At 41.3% G+C, this 22,287-nt stretch overlaps 1 protein-coding gene and 1 pseudogene across 1 annotated transcript in view; both read right to left on the bottom strand.

The window, feature by feature from the left end:
• Positions 1 to 445: 445 nt before the first annotated feature.
• LOC138363752 (xylosyltransferase 1-like) lies at positions 446 to 11,776 on the bottom strand (annotated as a pseudogene).
• A 5,964-nt stretch (positions 11,777 to 17,740) lies between these two features.
• The window catches only part of LOC138363751 (neural-cadherin-like), a 48,202-nt gene continuing 43,655 nt past the window's right edge, over positions 17,741 to 22,287 (bottom strand). Inside the window, exon 7 of the mRNA XM_069323145.1 lies at positions 17,741 to 18,084. Within this exon, the coding sequence (XP_069179246.1) occupies positions 18,011 to 18,084 (74 nt within the window). The 3' untranslated portion in view covers positions 17,741 to 18,010. The remainder of the gene's footprint in view (positions 18,085 to 22,287) is intronic.

The following is a 22,287-nucleotide window of genomic DNA, read 5'->3' as shown; positions in this document are numbered from 1 at the left end:
AGTCACAATAACATGGCTGAAGATATGACGACAATAGTACCAGTTCCATAATGATATATGACTGCATAATATGGTTTATTGATACATCACAGATCAAGTAAATGTAATAGCTCAAAAAGTTATAAAGTTCTTGGTGATGATGGCTAACAACAAGTGTAAAATTGGAAAATAAACAGTAATATTGGTGTAACTGTTTACACTACATTCAAGTGGAGGTCGCTAAATTAAAGTGTGTAGAAGTGGGAGTGAACTGTACATCACTGGTGATTGTGCAAAAGTACTTTCTACAAAACTACACTAAATACTGTATGTGGCTGGATAGTAGCAGGATTACTTAATAACGACCTTTAGATAAGGTGTAATAACAACAATATTTAGATAAATTATATAGCAGCAGCAAAAAGTAAATTTTGCATTGTCACTAGAATGCATTCCCTATTTGCCCTCATTCAATGTTCACAAATGTACCATTTATGTCAATATTCACAAATTCAAAGTGCTGAAGTTTTACTGGAATGCATCCCTTAAAGGGCTCACTGTACCTTGTGACTAACACATCGATCCACTGTGACAGCTGTGGACCATATAAAGTTGAGTGAGAGGCAGAGACTTCCTGTGCTGAGGAGTTGCCATGATGTCCCAGACTAAGGAGAAGGCAAGTATTACTGAGATCTGCATCAGTGTAGGATCCCGATGGCCCTTTGTTTAGTGCCCTGAAAATTGCAAACAATTTCATCATAAAATGAAATTATCAATGAATTTCATAAAGAAAATACCATGTTTGGACAATGGGTGGAGATGGAAGTGGCACAACAGCACAAAAAGCTGAACATGTAAAGAATAGAGTGCAGCGTGAAATGTAATGCCCCAGTCCGAGTGGTTCCTTTGCAGCTTCCCTTAGTTTCTGTTACCAGTACAATAAATATAAGATACTGATTGTCAGATTCCCAGTGACAATCTTGGTACACCAGGGACAAGTACATTTCTCCAGGCATAATGCCTCTGAATAATGTTTGGAATATTAAATTGGCAAACAAAATCCTAGAACAAGTTAATCCCCCACTAATTAAACTACCCCTACCACCATCAGGTGGTACAACAGCCACCTGTTGTGGTGGCCCCACCACTTCCAAGTGACCAAGTGGCGGGGTCTGATCCATCCAAGACTCAGGAAATGAAGCCACTTCACATGTTTAACTGGCACAAATGAGACTACACTTATTATAGATAAATTGACTCGCCATCTTTCTGACTAAGTGTCCCTGCATAAGGGGTTCCATGCTAAAAAAAAGTTTGATGGTATGTATGCAGTTTATTAATATCTCTTGCTGTAAGGCCATTGCAGTGGCATAGATATAGCCATTTTCAGGTATTTTGTTAAAGAGAAACTATTTGATAATTTATTCATTGCTTATTTGTGGCAACTTTTGTCCTTCCTTGTTTATGAGAGATAGGGTTCAGTGTTGGCATGTTGTATGCATCGTCTCAAGTTTGGTCTTTTTCAATCAGAAGTCATCTGTTATGGTCATATTGTACTATTTTCCAGTATCTGAGAGGTTGTTTAACTCGTTTCCTTACTAGTTGAGTGAACATATATCTACTAACTTGTCCAGGGTCTGAATCTGTCCAGTGTTTGTGCAGTTTTCACATAGGGTGTCTGTTTTTCCAGGTGGGGAATATGTTGAATCCTCCCACCCAGTTAAAGCTGATGTAAACCTTGTCCCTTCTACTCCCAGGTGCATTTCCATTGGCTTGTTGATGGCATGGCTATGCATCCAGGTTTCCTCAAATAACATTTAGCTTCATTGCTAGCATCTGTTTTGTTGTTTTCAGGTGTTGGCATGGAAGGTCTTCAAGGAGTTTATTGTGCTCCTGTTGGGAGCTTCCATCAATCAATCAATAGAACATTGCCTGCTTCTGCTTTGTTCTGTGTAGTGAACTCAGTGGAGCGTTATAAATATAGTACTACAGATTCATAAATTCTCTACAAAATTAGGTAATTTTACATTATAGCTAATGATTAAGCAACTACATCACACAATTAAACAAAATTCATAAATTCATCAATATGAGTGTTCTCTTACCTGGCCTCTTTGACTGATATTTGGCGGCCGTGCACGACCTGCAGCGGCAGTATGAGGAACGAGTGTGAGGCTCTCACAACATTATCAATCTAACCATCCATGACCCGGGAAACAATGGTTTACGCATATCAAAGTTGTGGGAAACTACCTGGTAAATGCAAAATAATTATAATTAGTGAGAAGCAATGATGCAGATGTGGAATGAAATAAAAATATTGATGACATTATTATCCAAACCAAGTTGATCCAAGTCCTTCCTTTGTAGTGGGCATTCTACTGCAGAGAAAATTCAGTTTCAGTGAAACATTTCTATTATGTTCTATTTCTTGACAATATGATTTTATTAAAACATTCTGTAAGGTATTTTGAAACTGAAGTTACAAATCCAAAAGTAAAATTTTATTTCAGAAAATATAACTAACAAATATATAGGGGAGCCGGTCGGCCGAGCTGACACCATGCTGGACTGTGATGCTGTGGTACCGGGTTCGATCCCGGCGCCGGCAAGAAACAATGTGCAGAGTTTCTTTCACCCTATGCCCCCTGTTACCTAGCAGTAAATAGGTACCTGGGTGTTAGTCAGCTGTCACGGGCTGCTTCCTGGGGGTGGAGGACTGGTCGAAGACCGGGCCGCGGGGACACTAAAGCCTCGAAATCATCTCAAAATAACATCAAGATATATAAAAAATAAGTCACAATAATACTTATTGTGCCTACGGGTCCCAGTAGTACAGTCGGGTTCGTTCTTGATTAACAATAGAAAATTCCAGGTTAGAATCCCGGGTGAGACAGAAATGGTTGGGCACATTTCCTATCACCTAATGGATCTGTTCACCCAGCAGTAAGTGAGAAAGGATCTGACCAGCTGCAGCTCTCCTGGTGGCAACAATCGATACTAATGGGTTCAAGCTAATTTCAAATAAATTATTTCCTTTCGTTTGGAGAGTTGTTTGGCAGTTTCAAGGCTTTGGTTCTTGTGACTCCAGCAGATGCCTATAAAGCTTTGCTGACATTCTGATTTTTTCCCAGTGAAATGGCATAATGTCAATTACTCTCTGCCACTGTAAGGCGGGGCCAGGTTTTGGCTCTCGTCAACACTAGGCCAAATAGAACTGTGACTGATGTGACTTTTGTAGCTTGTATGTATCTCCCTGTAGCTATCTTGCTGATAGCAAGATAGTTACTGAGCCACAAAGGAATTATAATAATAATAATAATAATTTTTATTTAGGCAAAGGTACATACATAAAGAGATTTTACAAAGTTTGTTGGCTTTATAGATAAGAGCTAGTACATACAATGCCTAAAGCCACTATTACGCAAAGCGTTTCGGGCAGGAAAATTCTCCTAGAAAAACAAGACACCCTCCTCCAGTGTGTCTCATTTTTCCCTAGCCCAATCAAAATTATCTAGTCTGCAGAGCTCAGGTTCCTTCCTCTATGAGCTGGCTAATTTTGAGTCTCATTACTGGGAAATAGATAGGCTTATTTTCCACTCTAAGGCCTGCTGATGTGAAGTGGCTGTCAAGACTTGCTCTATTCCTGTGTTGTCAGGTCTTGTGTTTCACTTGAGGCTATGCATAGTTTGGCTGTTATTTCCTGAGCATGTGTCTTATCTGGCCGATTTACTTCTGTATATGTCATTATGGACAATTAAGATGTGGTTATTTTGTGGAATTGTGATTTTTGAGTCCAGCTTCTGGGGTCCATGAATGAAGCAACTGAGGAGGACTCCCAGAAAATGTTCCAGAGTGAAAGGGTTAATAGTGAAATTATAAACAGAAACAACATACAGTATTGTATATTTCCTACTGCAAGAGCAAAACAAAAAAACAAGAAATTGTAAATATTAGGGCAACAGCTTACAGATGGAAACATGATGACAATACCTGTTCTCCAGGTTCCAAGGTGATCTTCCCTTCAGCAGCAAGAGTTGAAGTTGGATCACTAAATACAACAAGTGGGTGCTGTACGGTGTCCTCTCCAGCAACTCTGGCATCACCTGTTACTCCTCCAGACCATCTTGTGACCACAGTTATATCACTGTTGGGGCCCAGAGCTCCACCCAAGTTGCGAAAAACTTGCTCTTTCACATCAAATTCTGACCCTACCTTTAAAATCCTGTAAGAAAAACAAGTATTAAGAAATTAGTCTTTATGTTCTGATAAAGCTTCCTCAAGGCTCAAGTGAGAAATTAAATATTAACATTTTTATATTATTAATTATTCCTAAATGTAAAGACAAGATAATCAAATGATACTATTCATACTTACAAGTAATCTATGGTTTGTTTTCTCAAAGGACAGTCTATATTTGAAAAGTGGAAAAATTCAAGTCTCGATCGGAAACGCTCTCAGGCTGTCAATATTGCCTATGTACTGAACCAAAAGTCCCCTGAAACAAAATCAGTCATATTTTTCTATCTTAATATGACCGCTATTCCACAGTCGACCTGCAATCACAATAAACATATTTTAAAGATACATACACGCTTTCTGTACAGAAAATAAAAATGAATAAGAAAATCTATTACAAATATAAACCTCTGCATTTATCATGAAAAACATATATGTGGGAATAAATTTATTACTTTAGCTATACAGTCATACGCAGCAACTCCTTTAGCCATCAGAGATCACACAAATTTTGTTTGGAAATCATCTTGAATGGCAGAAACACTCATTTCTGCTTAATGATATTACACGAGACATATAATGAAGCCATTCAAGTACTCTAGAGTCCTATCAAAGTGAGAGCTTCAGGTAAGTGTCCCTTAATTCCATCAGCTGATGATCCTTATAAACAGGTTTAACAATACTGCACAAAGTTCTTGAAAAGTATGTGATCATAATACAACAAATTAAAAATTATAATGACAAGGATCAAATCTAAGAAGTTTAATCTGAAGTATATAGCTACACATGAAACCCAGTATCAAATTAATACAAATTATAAATAAACTGGTGTTAGATAAACTAGTTTAAGTCAACAAACTTAAAAATCAAAGGGATAAACTGAGTTCAGTGCAACCTTTATTCAGCAAACTTAATGGGACAAGGCCCAATTCAGCTCAACCACTGTAACTAGACATTAGAGCAGCGATCTTGTTTCTTGCAAGTCAGTGTTCAATCCCCTAACCGCTTAAGTGGTTGGGCACCATTTCTTTCCTCCATTTTATTCCAAATCCTTATCTTCATCCCTTCCAAGTGCTACATATTCATAAAGGCTTAATGCTCTCTCTTTGGCTTCAACGAACACTTGTTAAGTGTTTGGCAAATTGGTGATAAGATCCAACTTGCAAACATGCGTTGCAATTGGAGGTTCGCTGGAGCAAGGTTTGATAGATTGAGGTTTCCGTGTACTCTTCAACTTTCTGTAGTTTACATCAATAAATTATTCTTTCACGTCATCTTATGACCAGTTAACACACATTAAGACTAATAATATCTGTCAAAACATTTAACCACTGAGTGTACAATTAACACCATATCTTACCTTGAATGTATCACCAAGATGGTATGAATGAACATGAAGAACTAAAGTTGCATACACATTACATTTGTTCTTCTCGGCGTTGACGAGCTGAGCCAACGCCCTGGTACCGAGTCCAGCCCCTGCATGGTAGAGCGTCAAGGCTGCAGCATTTCCACCATCCAGCTTATCCTTCTTATGGTAACGATTTCTCAAGTAACTCTCTAGCCCAGGAGTGACTACCATTGAAAATTAGAAAAAAATATGTAAGAAAATGATACACAGTACTATACTGAATTATACTACTAAAAACATGGCTGCACAATTTCTGGAAATCTTACAAAAAAAAAGGATAGGTGCATACTGCAGAAGCACAACCAGGAGTAATAAGGTAAGCAGTAAGAAGGGATAGAAGACAAGATCTACCAGGCCTTAGTTTATTGTATTAATACTATCCCAATGGTCCCTAGCCTTAGTTCATAATATAAAATAATAATAATACCGTAATAATGATAGTAATGACAGCACCATAGGAAGAGCAATTGGGGTAAATAAGTTCAGCCTGAGACAGTTAGGGAGTTGTACAGACCAACTGGCATCACCTCGTGCTTGAGGTGATGCCTTCCCCCCCCCCCCTCCCAGGCACAAGGTATATGGCCCATCCCCATACAAGAATGCTCATGTAGGACCAGTCCAAAAATGGAAGAACCATTCAAAAGTTAGCAACTACTTACCTGTCTCATGCAAGATATTCACAGCAATCAAATCAATATTAAAATTTGCTGATCTGAACAATCTTTAATGTTGTCGGGTTGGTTAATTTGAGAATAGTGTAATAGCCTTTAATAAAGAGGTCATTCATAAAAACTTTTAAAAATCAGATGATGATTTAAGATAATGTTGTTGTCTTACATGCTACAAGAAACTTTCCACATTCAAATAAAAAGAAATTATCAAAACCTACAAACCATTCTGCCTACAGAAAATTACTGCAAGGTAATAGAGATCACGTAAGAATAAGCAACGGTGTCCTACTATGGGGGATGTAAAATGAGCTCACTAGTTCACTTTAATGGTTACTACAGCTACACTTGGTCTCTTTCATTTTCTCAGACTCTTTATTACTCTTGCAAATGAACACGGCTTGGTCATACTTTGACTATATATGTCCTATTTATTGCAACCAAAATTATCCCAATGCCAGCATGTAATCCCTACTTTACCTATAATATGTCCAAACATGAACGTGGTAATTATTTGACAAATATTTAAAGTATTCAAAACAAATTCTGAAATGTTCTCATTCTTATACAAGGTCACTTCTTTAAAAATAATATGGAGGGGGACTGCCAGATAAAACAGAACAGAAAAATTAGAGAGAAAAAGGTATCAACAGACATAAAACCATATAACTTATATTTTAACAAATTTGTGAAATGTGCTTACAAGAGTAATAAGGAGTGTAGAGCCATGCATCCACCTGGTTAATAATTGCTTGGCTCATCACTGGCTCAAAGTTGCGAACAAAAAACAGGTTGCGTGATGAAGAAGCCTGAAACAAACAAGATTGTGAGTACAGGAAACTCTTCTTCCTAAGTGGCCCCTCAGTGTCACTCCGAGCAAGGGCCTGGATACTATAACTCTCACTATGTCTTCAATGACCTCTGTCCCACGGTTATGAGGAACTTTTCATATGGTCATGTAACCTGGTTGCCAAGTACAGGTCAAGGTCAACTCACTACTAAACAGAATACAGAATATTTCTCCTGAGAGCAACCAAGAAGCCTATATTAAAAAAATATATTTAATATTTATCATGAGTAAATGCTTTAGTAATATTTTTTAGCATTCAGAAAAAATCAAGCATGAATGTAATGAAGCTCCCTTTTCTGGCTGGCTGCAGCAGCTCCCTGGTGCTAGTACACACACACCCAGAGTTCTACCAGGTCTCTAGACTTGCTAAAACTTATCTAACAATACGATCAGGAACTGTTGTGCTTGTAGAGGTAAGGGAAACATGGAGATCTGAGGTGGAACCAAGTAAAACCCAGCCAGAGAGTAAAGGCGAAACAAAACCAACTACATTCAGTATCTTGATTATAGATCGAAGAGATTGAAACAAGGCAAGGAAGCTAACCCAAGGTTTACAATTCATGCAACAGTTACCAGGTGTGCTACCAGATGGTAACTAGGGCTCCTTTCAAGTTCAGCTACTCTACACCCTCACATAAGTGCTGTCACTCTAGATGCAACCTAGCCCTCCCCTCCCCCCTCAAGGAAAAAACACCAAAGAGGACTGAGCACAGGTGGATAAGGACATCATCAAGAACCAATCAACAATCTCACTGGGCCCAAATATAACTAACAATTAGAGCCATTAAAATACCCAATAGTGCCAGACACGAGGGATGTGAAGCCAACTACTTCACGCCGAACTGCATAAACCAGACGTGAATAAGCATATGGAACCACATAACTAAACTGAAAGAGTTCCTGTTCACCACTCAAGAAGAACCCCAGAAAGATACAAAGAATCCCCCACAAACCAGACTATAGCCTAGCGTCATTTATCGACTCTACAACAGGGCTGACAAGCGGGCCAAGTCCAAAGTACTACCCTGAGCAAAACAACTGAAGAGAAGCAGCTCCAGAAAGGAGGATACCTGAACCCCTTCACAGCAGAATTTTCTATAGAGGAAATGGGAATGCAAAACGACACCAGAGAAGATGACACTAAACAAAAGTTGGGTGAACTTTTAATTTTTTTAGGACAGTTAAGGTTCGGCTCCCACTCAACCCTCCCTGCCAAGGGCTTGAATCTAACAAAAATTGCTAGCAAAGCATTTGACGCGCACAGTACTACTATGCTACAAGGACTGTTGTAATTTATCTAGACAAGGAGAATGGTCCCTGTTGAGATGATGGTGTAATACATGCAAGACCACGTGAGTAAAGGTGTGGTTGGCCAGGTTCCAGCTAGCGTGGCTTCATTCTTCTATCTTGAATCAAGATAAGTAGCCTGTTTCTTTCATCTGCACATCCCAGGTGAGTTTTACTCAGTCTTGGGATGATCTTGGATCCCATGCACCCTATGCCTCTATGAGCATACCAGATTCTGGTGCTTGTGTTAGACATGCCTACACAAGTTCAGAGGCCTGGTAGCATTTTGCTTCCAAAAGCCAGACCAAAATTATGCACTGTAGTAACACACACTTTAGCAAATATCATCAGTCAATAATGGATTTCTTTAACTGAATTACAACGAAAGATTTCCTTAACACAGGCAATGTAAATGCTTTCTGTTAAGGTTAAAGCAATGGTTGGAATATAGCTTCCAACCATTGATAATATAATTATTCACTCGATAATATAATTATAACTAACCTCGAGCTTGGGCCAGTCTCCTGGAATGAAGTCATTGGGTGAGCCAGTCACCAGTCAACAATGTGTTTGTACTGACACTTGCAACCCAGTTTCCTTTTCCAGTTAGTTACATGGAGATCGTTGCCCGTGAATGACTGGCAGAATCGCGAGTTGCTCAAGACAGTATGAAAGAATGACTGGAAAAATAAAACGAGGGTTTAGGCTATCTCCGAAAAGCCACAAATTTCTTTCGGGTAATCAGCATAAAAGTTCTAATATTGCACCTCATGCATATCTTCTCTGCTGGAAATTATGTCATTCATATGCACTCAAGATTTAACTGTAATTAAATAGTTAACATATTGTTTCACATATTAAGGGGCAAATAAATGTGAATACATTTCAGCATAAAATGTTTACAATAACACACACACGCATGTCAAAACTTTTAAACATAATAAAAATAAATTATATAATCACCGCATACAAAACTGCAACTTGAATCGAAAAAATTGTTAAGGAGCAAATTTTGAACGGGTCTCCATCAAGAACAAGAGGCCATAAATTCAAACTAAGAAAATAAGGGAAACAATACATTTATGTAAATTCTAATTTGTAAGCTATGGTAGATGGATGGAGAGTATTGAATGAAAGGGTTACATATGAAGTGTATATACTGTAGGTCAGAACCATCGAAAGTTTCAAAACTGAAGGTGGCATAGAGCACAAAAAAGATAATATACATATTGTTAAGGTAATCTCTTTCTTAGGCAAGGAGATCCTGCCTATTCCATTACCGCCTATTCAACAACATATCTGCATACTCCAGTATAAGAAATCAACAACAATAAGTGTTCAGAACATGTGTCTAGACAGACACCACCCCTCCCTCTACCCTCAAGTACCCGAGACACCAGGACACTGCTGTCTGTCTGGGGGCCCAGCGCCACTCGACGGTCGACCAGCCCTTAATTGCTTGTTTGAGACTGCCAGCGATAGTTCCCTGCACATCAGCGCCACCTACACTAGGCCTGGACGCCTATATAAGCAGCTCACCACCAGCCAGTCCTCACAATACACTTCGTCACAATACACACAATACAACCTTCCAAGAAACCGTAGATGCGTGCTGCTTATTGTATGTTATATATTTCACCTTTATTTGCTATTAGCGTAACTGTCACCTGTTCATATTACATTGTGTTTTGTGTTTCGCCAAGTAGATTATGGGAATTGCTTTATTTGTTGTTAAAGTCATTTTTTATTATATATTTAAAGTTTTTCATTCTTTGAACTTTACCCGCAGCTCTCACACCGTAAAGAGGTCAGAAGCAGTTTTATTTACTTTGTTTTATTTTTTTTCTCATTTAATGTGATTGGCATTCCACCTGCCAGAAGAGCCACCGTTATATTCTTTCCCTTTTACGTCACATATACTAATTTTACAGTACATATAATAATTTTTCAATAAGTATCTTTTTATATATTCTTAATACGCTAAAGTTGGAAGATAGAAGAAAAAGATGTGATATGACCACTACATACAAAACAGTATTTGGAATTGACAAAATTGACTTAAGATTTTTTGAAAACTGCAGCTTCAAAAACATGAGGACTAAAATTCAAACTAAGGAAACAAAGCTGCTGAAGAAACATTAGAAAGTTCACTATTTCAAACAGAGTGGTAGACGGTTGGAACAAGTTAAGTGAAAAGGTGGTGGAAGCCTAAACCATCAGTACAGTAATTTTAAAGCATTATATGACAAAGAGCACCTGGGGGAAAACGGGGACACCATGAGCCACCATCATCATTTAACCTCACCTAGGTAATTACAAGAGTATGGGAAGGAACTACTCTTTCAGTGCAAGAGTAGTGAACAGGAGGAAAACTTAAAGGTGGTAATGCAAGACAACTAAATTCATAGTAATAAATGTAGATAACACAGAGAAATAAGAAATTAAAATAATTTTTTAATTAGATACCTGATGATGAAAAGGCAGGCCCAAGAGCTAATCCTTCCAACCTACAAGGAACATACTAGCACAAACATACACTGTAGAAACGGGAATAATTAAAATGAAATAAAATCTGAGACAAGGGGCACAGGCATTCTGGAATGCTTACCTCGGCAGGTAACAGCGAAATAGGAATAAGATTTCTTGAGGCCTTTCACAAGCTGATCTTGACTGTTAACTACATATTCAACAAAATTACGATTGATACACAGCCAGTCACTCCCTCCATCTACGGGAATTCCTGTTGAAAGAGCACTCAGTAAGATCAACTTTATGGGGAGGAAAACGAGAGGATTTAGTTTTTCTGTTAAAATTTATATTTTATGTAATTAAGATACTGATAAGTTGAAGCATGGTGGTGGTTTTGAGATAAAACATATGAAAAAAAGCAATTAATTAATAAACTGATTATACAATTAAGCATTATATGAATAAGTGTTTGAAATGTGTGTGCTTGTATTTTATGGGTTTATATGCAATATTACTGAAGTGCAGACAGATTCAAACCACTATGTACTACATGGCTATTATACCCGATAAAAAAATTAAATAGAAGAATTTTAAGTGTCATCTTTCTATTTCTTGATTTATTTGTGAATACAGTATACTGATATCAGTGGTGGTGATTAAATTCAATAATTACACTTGCCTTCTCCTACCTTTTCCCGGTTTGGTGCCTTCTATTGATAATTACTTACTTCTCCTACCTTTTGTAAGTGAAGATTGAGAATGCACAATTAATGTTCCAAATTGGTCTTTGAAGCAGCTACAGTCTAAAAGTAATAAATGGAACTCTTCTAGCATTTTAAACTGTAATTCACTGGTAACACAAATTTCAGTCATTTGAACTGAGCAATGTAGGAAAACACTCAAATCAGATTGACTTTGAACAATTTTGGTGAGAAGGTGACTTGCGAAAAGTCTTGAGCTTCACAATATACCAAACATAACTAGATTTTATGCAGTAGGAACCTACAAAACAACAACAACAAAAAAGGACCTATCAATAACCTGCCCTTCATTTTGCCAAATATGCACACAAACCTAATCAACATTTACTTATGTTATGGTAAAGCAAGGGTTTATTTTCCATCCAAAGTGGCAATACCATTCAGGAACAAGAGTGATGAGATTTTCCCAGATCAAATAAAAACCATTCTGATAACATGTGACTAGTGCATCACAAAGTTTGAAATGTGCATTTCCATTCCAATTTCAAAGTCTGCTTTCATGTCAACAGCCTTAATTAGGCATAAGACAATATTTTTTTATGTCCCATTTTTGGGACATCAAACCTGTTAGGTTTAGGTTCCCCCCTAGCTAAAGATACTACAATCTACGTGGCCATCCATCCAGTTACTGGCCAGACGCAAAGATGTTTAAAAAAGTAGCCAAATGATCCGAATACCATGCACTGCATCACGCCATTCATATTCCATCACAGGAATTCATAAAAAAACTGCATACAATATATTGAAAAGCTGAACTGAGCATGCGCCGGTCGGCCGAGCGGACAGCACACTGGACTTGTGATCCTGTGGTCCTGGGTTTGATCCTAGGCGCCGGCGAGAAACAATGGGCAGAGTTTCTTTCACCCTATGCCCCTGTTACCTAGCAGTTAAATAGGTACCTGGGTGTTAGTCAGCTGTCACGGGCTTTTTCCTGGGGGTGGAGGCCTGGTCGAGGACCGGGCCGCGGGGACACTAAAGCCCCTAAATCATCTCAAGATAAGATGTTATTCATATTTTGCTCATCACAGTTCACCATTTACCAATTAAAACAGTATTGAAGGATTAATGGTCTGTAATAAGTAATGACAAGATAAACTGTAAGTGATCAAAAGTGAATGAAGAAGTTTACACAAATGCTGAAGAATTTGTTGAACTCATAATGCAATGACATTCAGTTTGAGCACTTTGTAAAGATTTTAACTAAGCAAAAACTATTAAACTAAGTTATTAAAATATTTTTTATCCCTACAACAATCAGCAATTGATTATTCACAACATTAGCCCTGACCAGTAAGCACAAATACCAGCGTTGAATATAATGAAACGCCATTTTTGGGGTGAGCTCCGGAGGCTCCCCCGGGGATATTCCGGTGGATATGCTAATGTCAGTCTTTGGCATCAGTCATGTGTATGGAATTCTGTGGGCCTACTGGGGACCATGAGCTAGAACCTGTCCTCCTCAGAAGAGGCACGAGGAGCAATGGCCTATAGAAACCCCCGTGTGGTTGGAAGCATTCTACGTCTGCCATCAACCGGGTCTGGCACCCAGAAAGGTAAGCATCCCAAAACAAACCCCTATTCTGGTGAACATGTGTATAGAACTCTCCTAACAGAAACGAGCATGACGTCACACATCGCCGCGCCGCTGTCTGCGCAGCTTTCCCCCTCCTAAGAAGGGGAAAGGGGGAGCCCCAAACCACTGCACTGGCAATCCACCTGGACTGGCTGGACATCAAAACACGTGAAAAACCCACCGACCGGGGGAGGAAGGTTTGCCGGGAAGCCTCCGAGTCTCACCCAGAAAATGGCTTTTCATTATATTCATCTCTGGTTTTCTGGGGGCTCTACGGCTCCCCGGAGATAACTACCCACAATGGAAAACCAGAGGGACTTACCCGGGAGGCGGTCGCTGCTCACTCCTCAACCCGAAGTCGAGACAACTGGCTGCATCCGCCGACCCAAAGCGACACAGGCCCGACTAGGCCCAGGAACGTTCACGAGGTAGCACGCAGCCATGAACCTGTTCGACTGCCCAAAACCCCGTGCCCTAGTGTCAGCCCAGGACATGTTGTCAAAGGTGGCAGCAACTGCAGGGAACTTATGAACGTCATGAGCACGGGGATAGAGCACAGGCTGGCTTGACTTATTAACCCTACAAACGACCTGGGAAACCCGAACCCGCGAACAGGGAAGAAGGAAAACCAGATCAACCCGAAGCGCGTCCCCGAACACAGAAGCCGTGGCGCGCAAATAACGGCGGAACGCCGCAACCGGACACAAAACATGATGCATCCCTGGCCTGGCCAACCAGGCATCTCAACCCAAGGGCCCCTCCGGAAAGCAGCCGTCTCATTCTTCACTAGAAAAGAAGGAGACGGCTGCAGACGAACAAACCGATTACCACTCCTGAAAGAGCAGAAACCCCAACGTCGGAGGAGAGAATGAAGCTCGCCGACCCGATCCCGAAGAGGGCAATGCCAACAGAAAGAGAACCTTCGAGAAACAATCCTGAACCGAAGGGGCCACAACAAACCAAGGAGAATAGAGATAGGAGAGCAGTCTGTCCAATGACCAGGACGGCTCAGGCGGCGCATGAGCCGGCCGAAGGTGAAACAACGCATGAGAACGCTTGCGAAACGGGGCAGAAGTAACATCTATACCGAAAGCAAGCTGAAGCGGCTCCGCCAGTGCCGCCCGATACGAGGAGATAGAATTCAGCATATGATGACGGTCATGGAACAACCAAGAGAGAAAGGACAACACCACCAGAACCGAAAGCGATTACAACGACGAAGAGTCAAAAAGAAACGGAAGGACTGCCAGGAAACATCATACTGCCGCTGAAACGAAACCCGCAGGTGGGACACTAACAAGGAAACCACCTAGTCACCCTAGAAGAGATGACAAACTCGAGTAAAAAATACCATAAGCGAAGAATCGAGGAGAAGATCGAACCAGTCACGTGACGCACCAGTCCGATGTGCTGAAAGAGGCGGAGGTGCTGGAAAACCTCCGGGTTCAGACACCGAGCAAGCGGCGCATGAAACCACGACTGGGCCGGCCACCAACGGGCCAAGAGGACAACACGAAAATAACACTTCCACACGCAAAAAACTTTTATTTAAAAAATTACGTTGATAACAACGCCTTATGCTATGTTATAAAATAAAATTAATATATACAAAAAAATATTCTAGTCATAATTAAATAAAACACTATATTTTATATAGTTATCCATAAAGAAAGCTAATATTTCACAGCTCGATCTCCATCCTTGTCACTCACAAGTTCCTCAAGAGATCTATCTGTGCATTGTTCGATATTAATTCTGTAGACAAAATTATGGGTCCTAGTGATACCTCTTGTTAGTGGTTGTAAATCGAGGATATTATTGTTGAAGTTCAGCAATTCAGGAAACAGGAAGATCCACGAAATTGAAACTTTCTACTTCAATAAGAATGACTCGAATAGCGTATGAAGCATGCAAGAATAAAATTGACTAAACGGCCTAACTTCTTTAAGATGGACAGAAAAGCCTTTCCCTGCCTGACAATGAATGTCATCACCGTCTTCTCTGCAGTTGTTTTGTTAAGATAATTTGCTGCAAATATCATGAGTTTTGCGAAAATGTCTCCTACCAACCTTAGAGTCTTCATTTAACAAGTGCTTCAACAAATGAATACCGCCCAAGGGATATACCCACCGTGAGATGTGTTCCACTTCTCTCTCTCTCTCTCTCTCTCTCTCTCTCTCTCTCTCTCTCTCTCTCTCTCTCTCTCTCTCTCTCTCTCTCTCTCTCTCTCTCTCTCTCTCTCTCTCTCTCTCTCTCTCTCTCTCTCTCTCTCTCTCTCTCTCTCTCTCTCTCTCTCTCTCTCTCTCTCTCTCTCTCTCTCTCTCTCTCTCTCTCTCTCTCTCTCTCTCTCTCTCTCTCTCTCTCTCTCTCTCTCTCTCTCTCTCTCTCTCTCTCTCTCTCTCTCTCTCTCTCTCTCTCTCTCTCTCTCTCTCTCTCTCTCTCTCTCTCTCTCTCTCTCTCTCTCTCTCTCTCTCTCTCTCTCTCTCTCTCTCTCTCTCTCTCTCTCTCTCTCTCTCTCTCTCTCTCTCTCTCTCTCTCTCTCTCTCTTTTTTTTTTTTTTTTTTTTTTTTTTTTTTTTTTTTTAAACTAAGACTAGGATTCATAAGGGATGCCTAATAACATTCCTAGTGAAACTGCAAGCAAGAGCTGTTATCCTACCTCAGCTCATCTGAAGCCTACACCTAGAAACTCATTTATTACATAAGAGTATACTTTGAAACTAACACAATGGGAACTATCATATATTAACTTATGTAAGCTAAGTTGAAACCTACTCCTAGATGCCCATTTATTTCATGAGCCTGGTATTTTTTGCTTTAGAAGGAATAGCCTTTATTCATTAAAAAACATTAAGTAACAATCATATAAGGAACAGGATGATCTTGTAGCCAGCTGTGTGCCAGAGTCTTCATGTGAACAGTTGACCTGATCTCCCGTGTATCAATCTGTTGAGCGAACAAGTTCCAGATGCGAGTAAGTCTCGGAAGGAATGAACGCTGATGGAGTGATGTTCTTGAGAATGGCACTTCCAGCTTGAGACTGTTGAAGGTTGAGAGCCTAGTGTTACGAGTGGGAACTACTGGTACTCCACGGAGTTGGGCCAAGTGCGGAACTTTGAGGATGTTGGCCTTGTACATAACAGTAAGACCAACAACGTCCCGACGGTGTTGCAGGCTCTGATGTTCAGACCGTTCCCACCAGACTTGGTCAAGACTAGATATAAGCCTTCTAGCCCGTCTCTCCACTTTGTCCAACAGTCTGACGAAAGATGGGGGGCAGGCAATCCAGGAAAGGGGTGCATACTCAAGATGGGAGCGAACTTGAGCTTCATATAAGATTTTTGCATCCCTTGCTGTCAAGAAGATATGAGATGCGCCGTAGTGCTGTAAGTTTCCTGGCTGCCTTTTTAGCTAGGTTTATCACATGGCTCTTCATTGTCATTGAAGAGTCGAACTTCATTCCCAAGATGTCAAATTCTTCTGTGAACTCCAGGGATTTGCCACCCATTTGCAGTTCTGTCCGATTCGCCATGTGCAGTCTAGTTATCATCATCGCTTGAGTCTTTTCAGCCGCAAATGTGACCTGCCATCTCCTACCCCAGGTAGAAATTGCTGAAAGTTTGTGATTAATAAATCTCTCTCTCTCTCTCTCTCTCTCTCTCTGTCTCTCTCTCTCTCTGTCTCTCTCTCTCTCTCTGTCTCTCTCTCTCTCTCTCTCTCTCTCTCTCTCTCTCTCTGTCTCTCTCTCTCTCTCTCTGTCTCTCTCTCTCTCTCTGTCTCTCTCTCTCTCTCTCTCTCTCTCTCTCTCTCTCTCTCTCTCTCTCTCTCTCTCTCTGTCTCTGTCTCTGTCTCTCTCTCTCTCTCTCTCTCTCTCTCTCTCTCTCTCTCTCTCTCTCTCTCTCTCTCTCTCTCTCTCTCTCTCTCTCTCTCTCTCTCTCTCTCTCTCTCTGTCTCTCTCTCTGTCTCTCTCTCTGTCTCTCTCTCTGTCTCTCTCTCTCTGTCTCTCTCTCTCTCTCTCTCTCTCTCTCTCTCTCTCTCTCTCTCTCTCTCTCTCTCTCTCTCTCTCTCTCTGTCTCTGTCTCTGTCTCTCTCTCTCTCTCTCTCTCTCTCTCTCTCTCTCTCTCTCTCTCTCTCTCTCTCTCTCTCTCTCTCTCTCTCTCTCTCTCTCTCTCTCTCTCTCTCTCTCTCTCTGTCTCTCTCTCTCTCTCTCTGTCTCTCTCTCTCTCTCTCTCTCTCTCTCTCTCTCTCTCTCTCTCTCTCTCTCTCTCTCTCTCTCTCTCTCTCTCTCTCTCTCTCTCTCTCTCTCTCTCTCTCTGTATAAAGTTATTCGAAACTGGACGAATAATTACACGAATTACATCAAATGTCAAGTAATAAAAATGGTTTTGTGCACAGACAAACAACAGGGAACAGTTAACGGTTATGGTGATACGAAAGCACAAAAGATTTGTTTCACTTCAGGGAATGAATTTCTGGACAGATATTTAAAAACTCTTCACTACCAACAAGCTAATCATTTCCTTCCGAAGGCACTAGGAGGGTCTGGCGTTGGCGGCAAGACAGAACTGACTCCACACTCAAGGTCTTGCAGCCCCGTGAAGTCGTCACTGGCTGATAGGGACAGAGGCCTAGTCGTTACGTACAGGGTGGAGGTTGCTACCCCTCTGTTGGCTCCAATGGAGGTGCAGATAACTGCTGTCACGGGCGAGGCCCCGTTTGGTTTGCCTGAGGCTGTTGTTGAGTGGGTGGACTGTGGACTGGTGTTGGCGGTGTGTCAGGACTCCAGCATGTGCGCCACCTCACGGAATCCGTCCAGAAACTTGGCACTTCCGCTGCAGCTCTCCAGACCTGAAGTAACAGTTTTACTCAGCATGTTATAGTGGCACTGATACTGCAAGAGTGGCACTGAGAGTATTGTTATAGTAATGCTGAGCGTAATTAGAAAATCATTTGGAGCACTGAAGTGACTCGAACCAGTGATCAAGGTACGTCAAGCCGAGCACCTTACCACTGTACCACAACATGGTCTAAGTTATACAACCAGGGATTTCACTGAATCCACGGGAGGTTAGCAGGCTTCTACTGAAGCCGGTCCAAGTTTCACATATAAACCCCAAGCACTCTGGTGTAGGTAAAGGTCATCAACCGAACCCTCTAACTTCCATGACAAGGAAATCCCACTAACGTGATATATCAATGAGAAAATTAATTGGAACGTTGATATATATCACGTAAGTGAGGTCTGGAGCTGACGTGGAACATTCAGTAGGAAAGAAATCCATTAATACTGCTAATGGATCCACAAAACTATTGAAGCATTAACATCGCATATTATCACAACACAGGTTAAATTTACGTGGATGATCTATAGAAAAACATACTTCAGATTATTCTTAATGTGACTGTTACAATTAATATGAGTGGGGCTTCTATGGGGTACTGGTACTATTAAGGGGTAAAGGTAGTTAGAAGACAAGACTATCAAATATGGGAGAGCTAAAAGGCCCGGCCCCCAAAATAAACTATCCACAGTAGTAATAACTTGCTACAAGACCATATATGTTAGTCTAAGGGTTGATCACTGCACTCCCACCTTGGAAGAAGAGATACTCTGTAATTCATGTACTTATTTATTAACCCCTTAACAACCCCCCATATACACTCACACCAATAACAATAATAATAATAACTTTACCACACTATCTTACGTTAAAAGCCTTGGTCCACGTAGGCAGGATACAAGGTTTACACTAATAACAAGCTAGGGTAAAGTACTACTGGATAAGCACTAAAGCTGGATGCAGCTTAGGGTAGTGAAACCACGTGGGACCCTAATACAAAACACAACACTTAGGGGTACCCAAACACTGGCAAAATACTATCCCCAGGTCTCACCAATCGTTACTACCAGAGTAGGCACACTTAACACCATATAATACTTAACTTAAGGGTACAGGAACTTCAGGTAAGGGAAATAGGTAAGAGGAGAAGGAAGGAGAGTAGGGATACAGCCACAGAGTAGGTCTTAACCGCACGACACCAGCCACAGAGAAGAGCGAGCTAGCCACCAGCTGCCTCCCTCATCGTGGTGCCGGGAGGAGCCTAATTGATCGTGCAGCTAAGCACATTAAAGATCTTCCCCTATGCAACGTATTGTTACTTTATGAATGATTAGAAAGTATTAGTAAGCAACGTTGGTGCCTATGTTATTATTTAATAATCAACCCCAGCTCAGTCTTTAAATGCTCTTTGAGAAACAATAATAGTCTTACGTCTGGCAGGGAAGATACAAACAATTGACATTCTAGATGCCCAACTGTACTACCAGAAAGTTTAATAGCTCAATTTTGACCTCTGGTTTCCACTGGAGAACCCAGGGTCGTAACACTCCTCCCCCCTTCAGAGAAAAAAAAATGTGACTACTAGAATAGTAGTCATATTTTTTTGTAAGAGTATACAGAGAACAAAAAGAAAAAACATGACAAAAACAAAAAATCAATCAAAAACAATTTCTCTGCAAAAAAAAAAAAATACAAAGGAGTTCTCTGAAAGAAAAAAAAACACACACAACAAAAATAAAAGAACAGGGAAGTAAATAAATTGGACACGGAATATTTAATGTCACAGGAGAACCTAAAAAAAAATTAACTAAAGCATGACGGTTGGTAAATGGCTTTCTGTGGCTCAGATGAATGTTATTCAGGCAACCGGGACAGAGCGTCGGCTATCACGTTGAGTCTGCCCGGTAGGTGGGTAATGGAAAGATTGAAGTCCTGTAGGTACAACGCCCACCTGAGGATGCGTTTATTCTTACCCTTCATCTGAGTCAGGAAGACTAGTGGGTTATGGTCCGTGTACACTTCCACTATATTACCTGTGAGGTAAACTTCGAACTTTTTACATGTTAACACTAGCGCCAACGCCTCTTTTTCTACCACTGAATAATTGCGTTGCGCCTTGTCGAATTTCACAGAGCAATAATATACTGGGTGTTCCACCTGATCATCCCCAGTTTGCAACAACAATGCACCAGCACCCGAGTCAGACGCGTCAACATGAATTTTAAACGGTCGGTCGAACCTTGGACTAGCAAGCACTGGGGCGGAAGCTAAGATCAATTTCAAATTTTTAAATGCCTCTGCACAGTCGGATGACCACTTAAATTTAACGGCTTTCCGCAACAAGTCTGTGAGAGGAGTGGCAACACTGGAAAAGTTCTGACAAAAACGTCGATAGTACGCACACATACCGATAAATCTTTGAACGTCCTTTTTAGACTTTAGTACTGGATACTCCAGAATGGCATTGATTTTATCTTGCCGAGGTAACACTTTTCCTTGGCCCACTTCATAACCGAGGTACGTCACTGTGCCTTGGCCAAAATGACACTTTTTAGCATTTAAGGTAAGATTTGCCCTTTTCAAGATGGCAAACAACTGGCGTAACCTAGCTATGTGGTCAGCCCAATTACTGTCAAACAGCACGATATCATCTAAATACGCCTGACAATTTGGCACCTTAGCGAGTAGAGAGTTCATGAGTTTCTGGAACGTGGCAGGGGCATTACGCAAGCCGAACGGTAACACTTGATACTCAAAAACACCCTCGGGTGTCACGAACGCAGTGAGCTGTTTAGCACGTTCAGTGAGTGGGATTTGATAATACCCCCTCGAGAGGTCGAATTTCGAAACGTACTTGGCATTTCCCAACTCGTCGATGCAGTCCTCGAGGAGGGGCAGCGGATAGGCATCCACAATGGTCACCTTGTTGAGCTGCCGATAGTCGGTGCATAATCGCCAGGAGCCGTCTGGTTTGGGGACCAAAAGGCAGGGCGAGCACCAAGAGCCCTGGCTCGGCCGGATGAGGCCGTGCTGGAGCAAGAAGTCGACCTCCTTCCGTACGATGGCCTTCTTTTCTGGACTCATCTGATAGGGTTGAAGGCGAATGGGAGTGTAGTCCGTCAACTCGACATCATGGCAAATGGCATCAGTCTGGGTCGGGACCTCCCCGAACAGACTGGAGAATTCATCAACCAACGACTGCACCTCTTCACGTTAGGCCATCTGCAAATGGGACAGTTCCTCCACAGCATTCACAGAACTAGAATTATTGAAAATGAGATTAGTTGGGTCCCCAGAACAATCATCCCCTCTCTCACTGGAAATGGAAACATTGGTTAGTGCAATGGGCCTGGGGCCCTGGAACTTCTTCAGTCGATTTACATGTATGAGCATTACCTGGTTACGTTTGTCAGAGTGCCTCACTTTGTACGTGAGGTCCCCAGTCTTTTCTGTCACAATGTAGGGGCCTTCGTACTTGTGGGACATAGTGTTCCCTAGTCGAGGCTTTAATACCAGGACAGGGTCGCCAGGCTGAAATACCCGTAACTTAGATTTAGCATCGTTACGTTCTTTCATCTTTTCTTGGGCCTTGCCAAGATACTTTAATGCAGCCGCCTTGCAGTCCTTGAGTCTCTGGTGGTGTTGCGCAAAGAAAGCCGAACCTTCGGATAACGTTACGTTCCCTAACAGATTCTCCTGTAACATTTGCAAGGGTCCACGAGCTTTATGGCCAAAGACTAACTCAAAAGGAGAACAGCCCAGTGAACTTTGTAATCCCTCTCTAGCCGCAAACAAAACATACGGTAAATTCTCATCCCAGAAGGTGTGGGAACTCTCGCACGATGTCTTCAACATCTGCTTCAGAGTTAGATGGAAACGTTCAATTACCCCCTGACTCTGTGGATGGTATGGGCTGGAAACCTTATGAGTTATTCCATGTTCCTTACAAAATTGCTCGAAAACATCAGACTTAAAATTAGTATCATTGTCAGTTTGCACGACCCGAGGCAGTCCAAAAGTGGAAAAAAATTGCAACATACGAGCAACAACAGTTTTTGCTCGGATGTTCCTTACAGCAAAAGCCTCTGGGTAACGAGTAGTGATACACATCATCGTGATTAGGTAAATATTACCAGACTTAGTTCTAGGTAATGGTACAACACAGTCCATTACCACATGAGAAAATGGTTCCTCCGGCACGACAATAGGC

The sequence above is a fragment of the Procambarus clarkii genome, chromosome 11, assembly GCF_040958095.1.
Source record: "Procambarus clarkii isolate CNS0578487 chromosome 11, FALCON_Pclarkii_2.0, whole genome shotgun sequence".
Lineage (NCBI taxonomy): Eukaryota > Metazoa > Arthropoda > Malacostraca > Decapoda > Cambaridae > Procambarus > Procambarus clarkii.
Note: the sequence above shows the minus strand (reverse complement) of the source record. Positions and strands in the feature narration are given on the sequence as shown.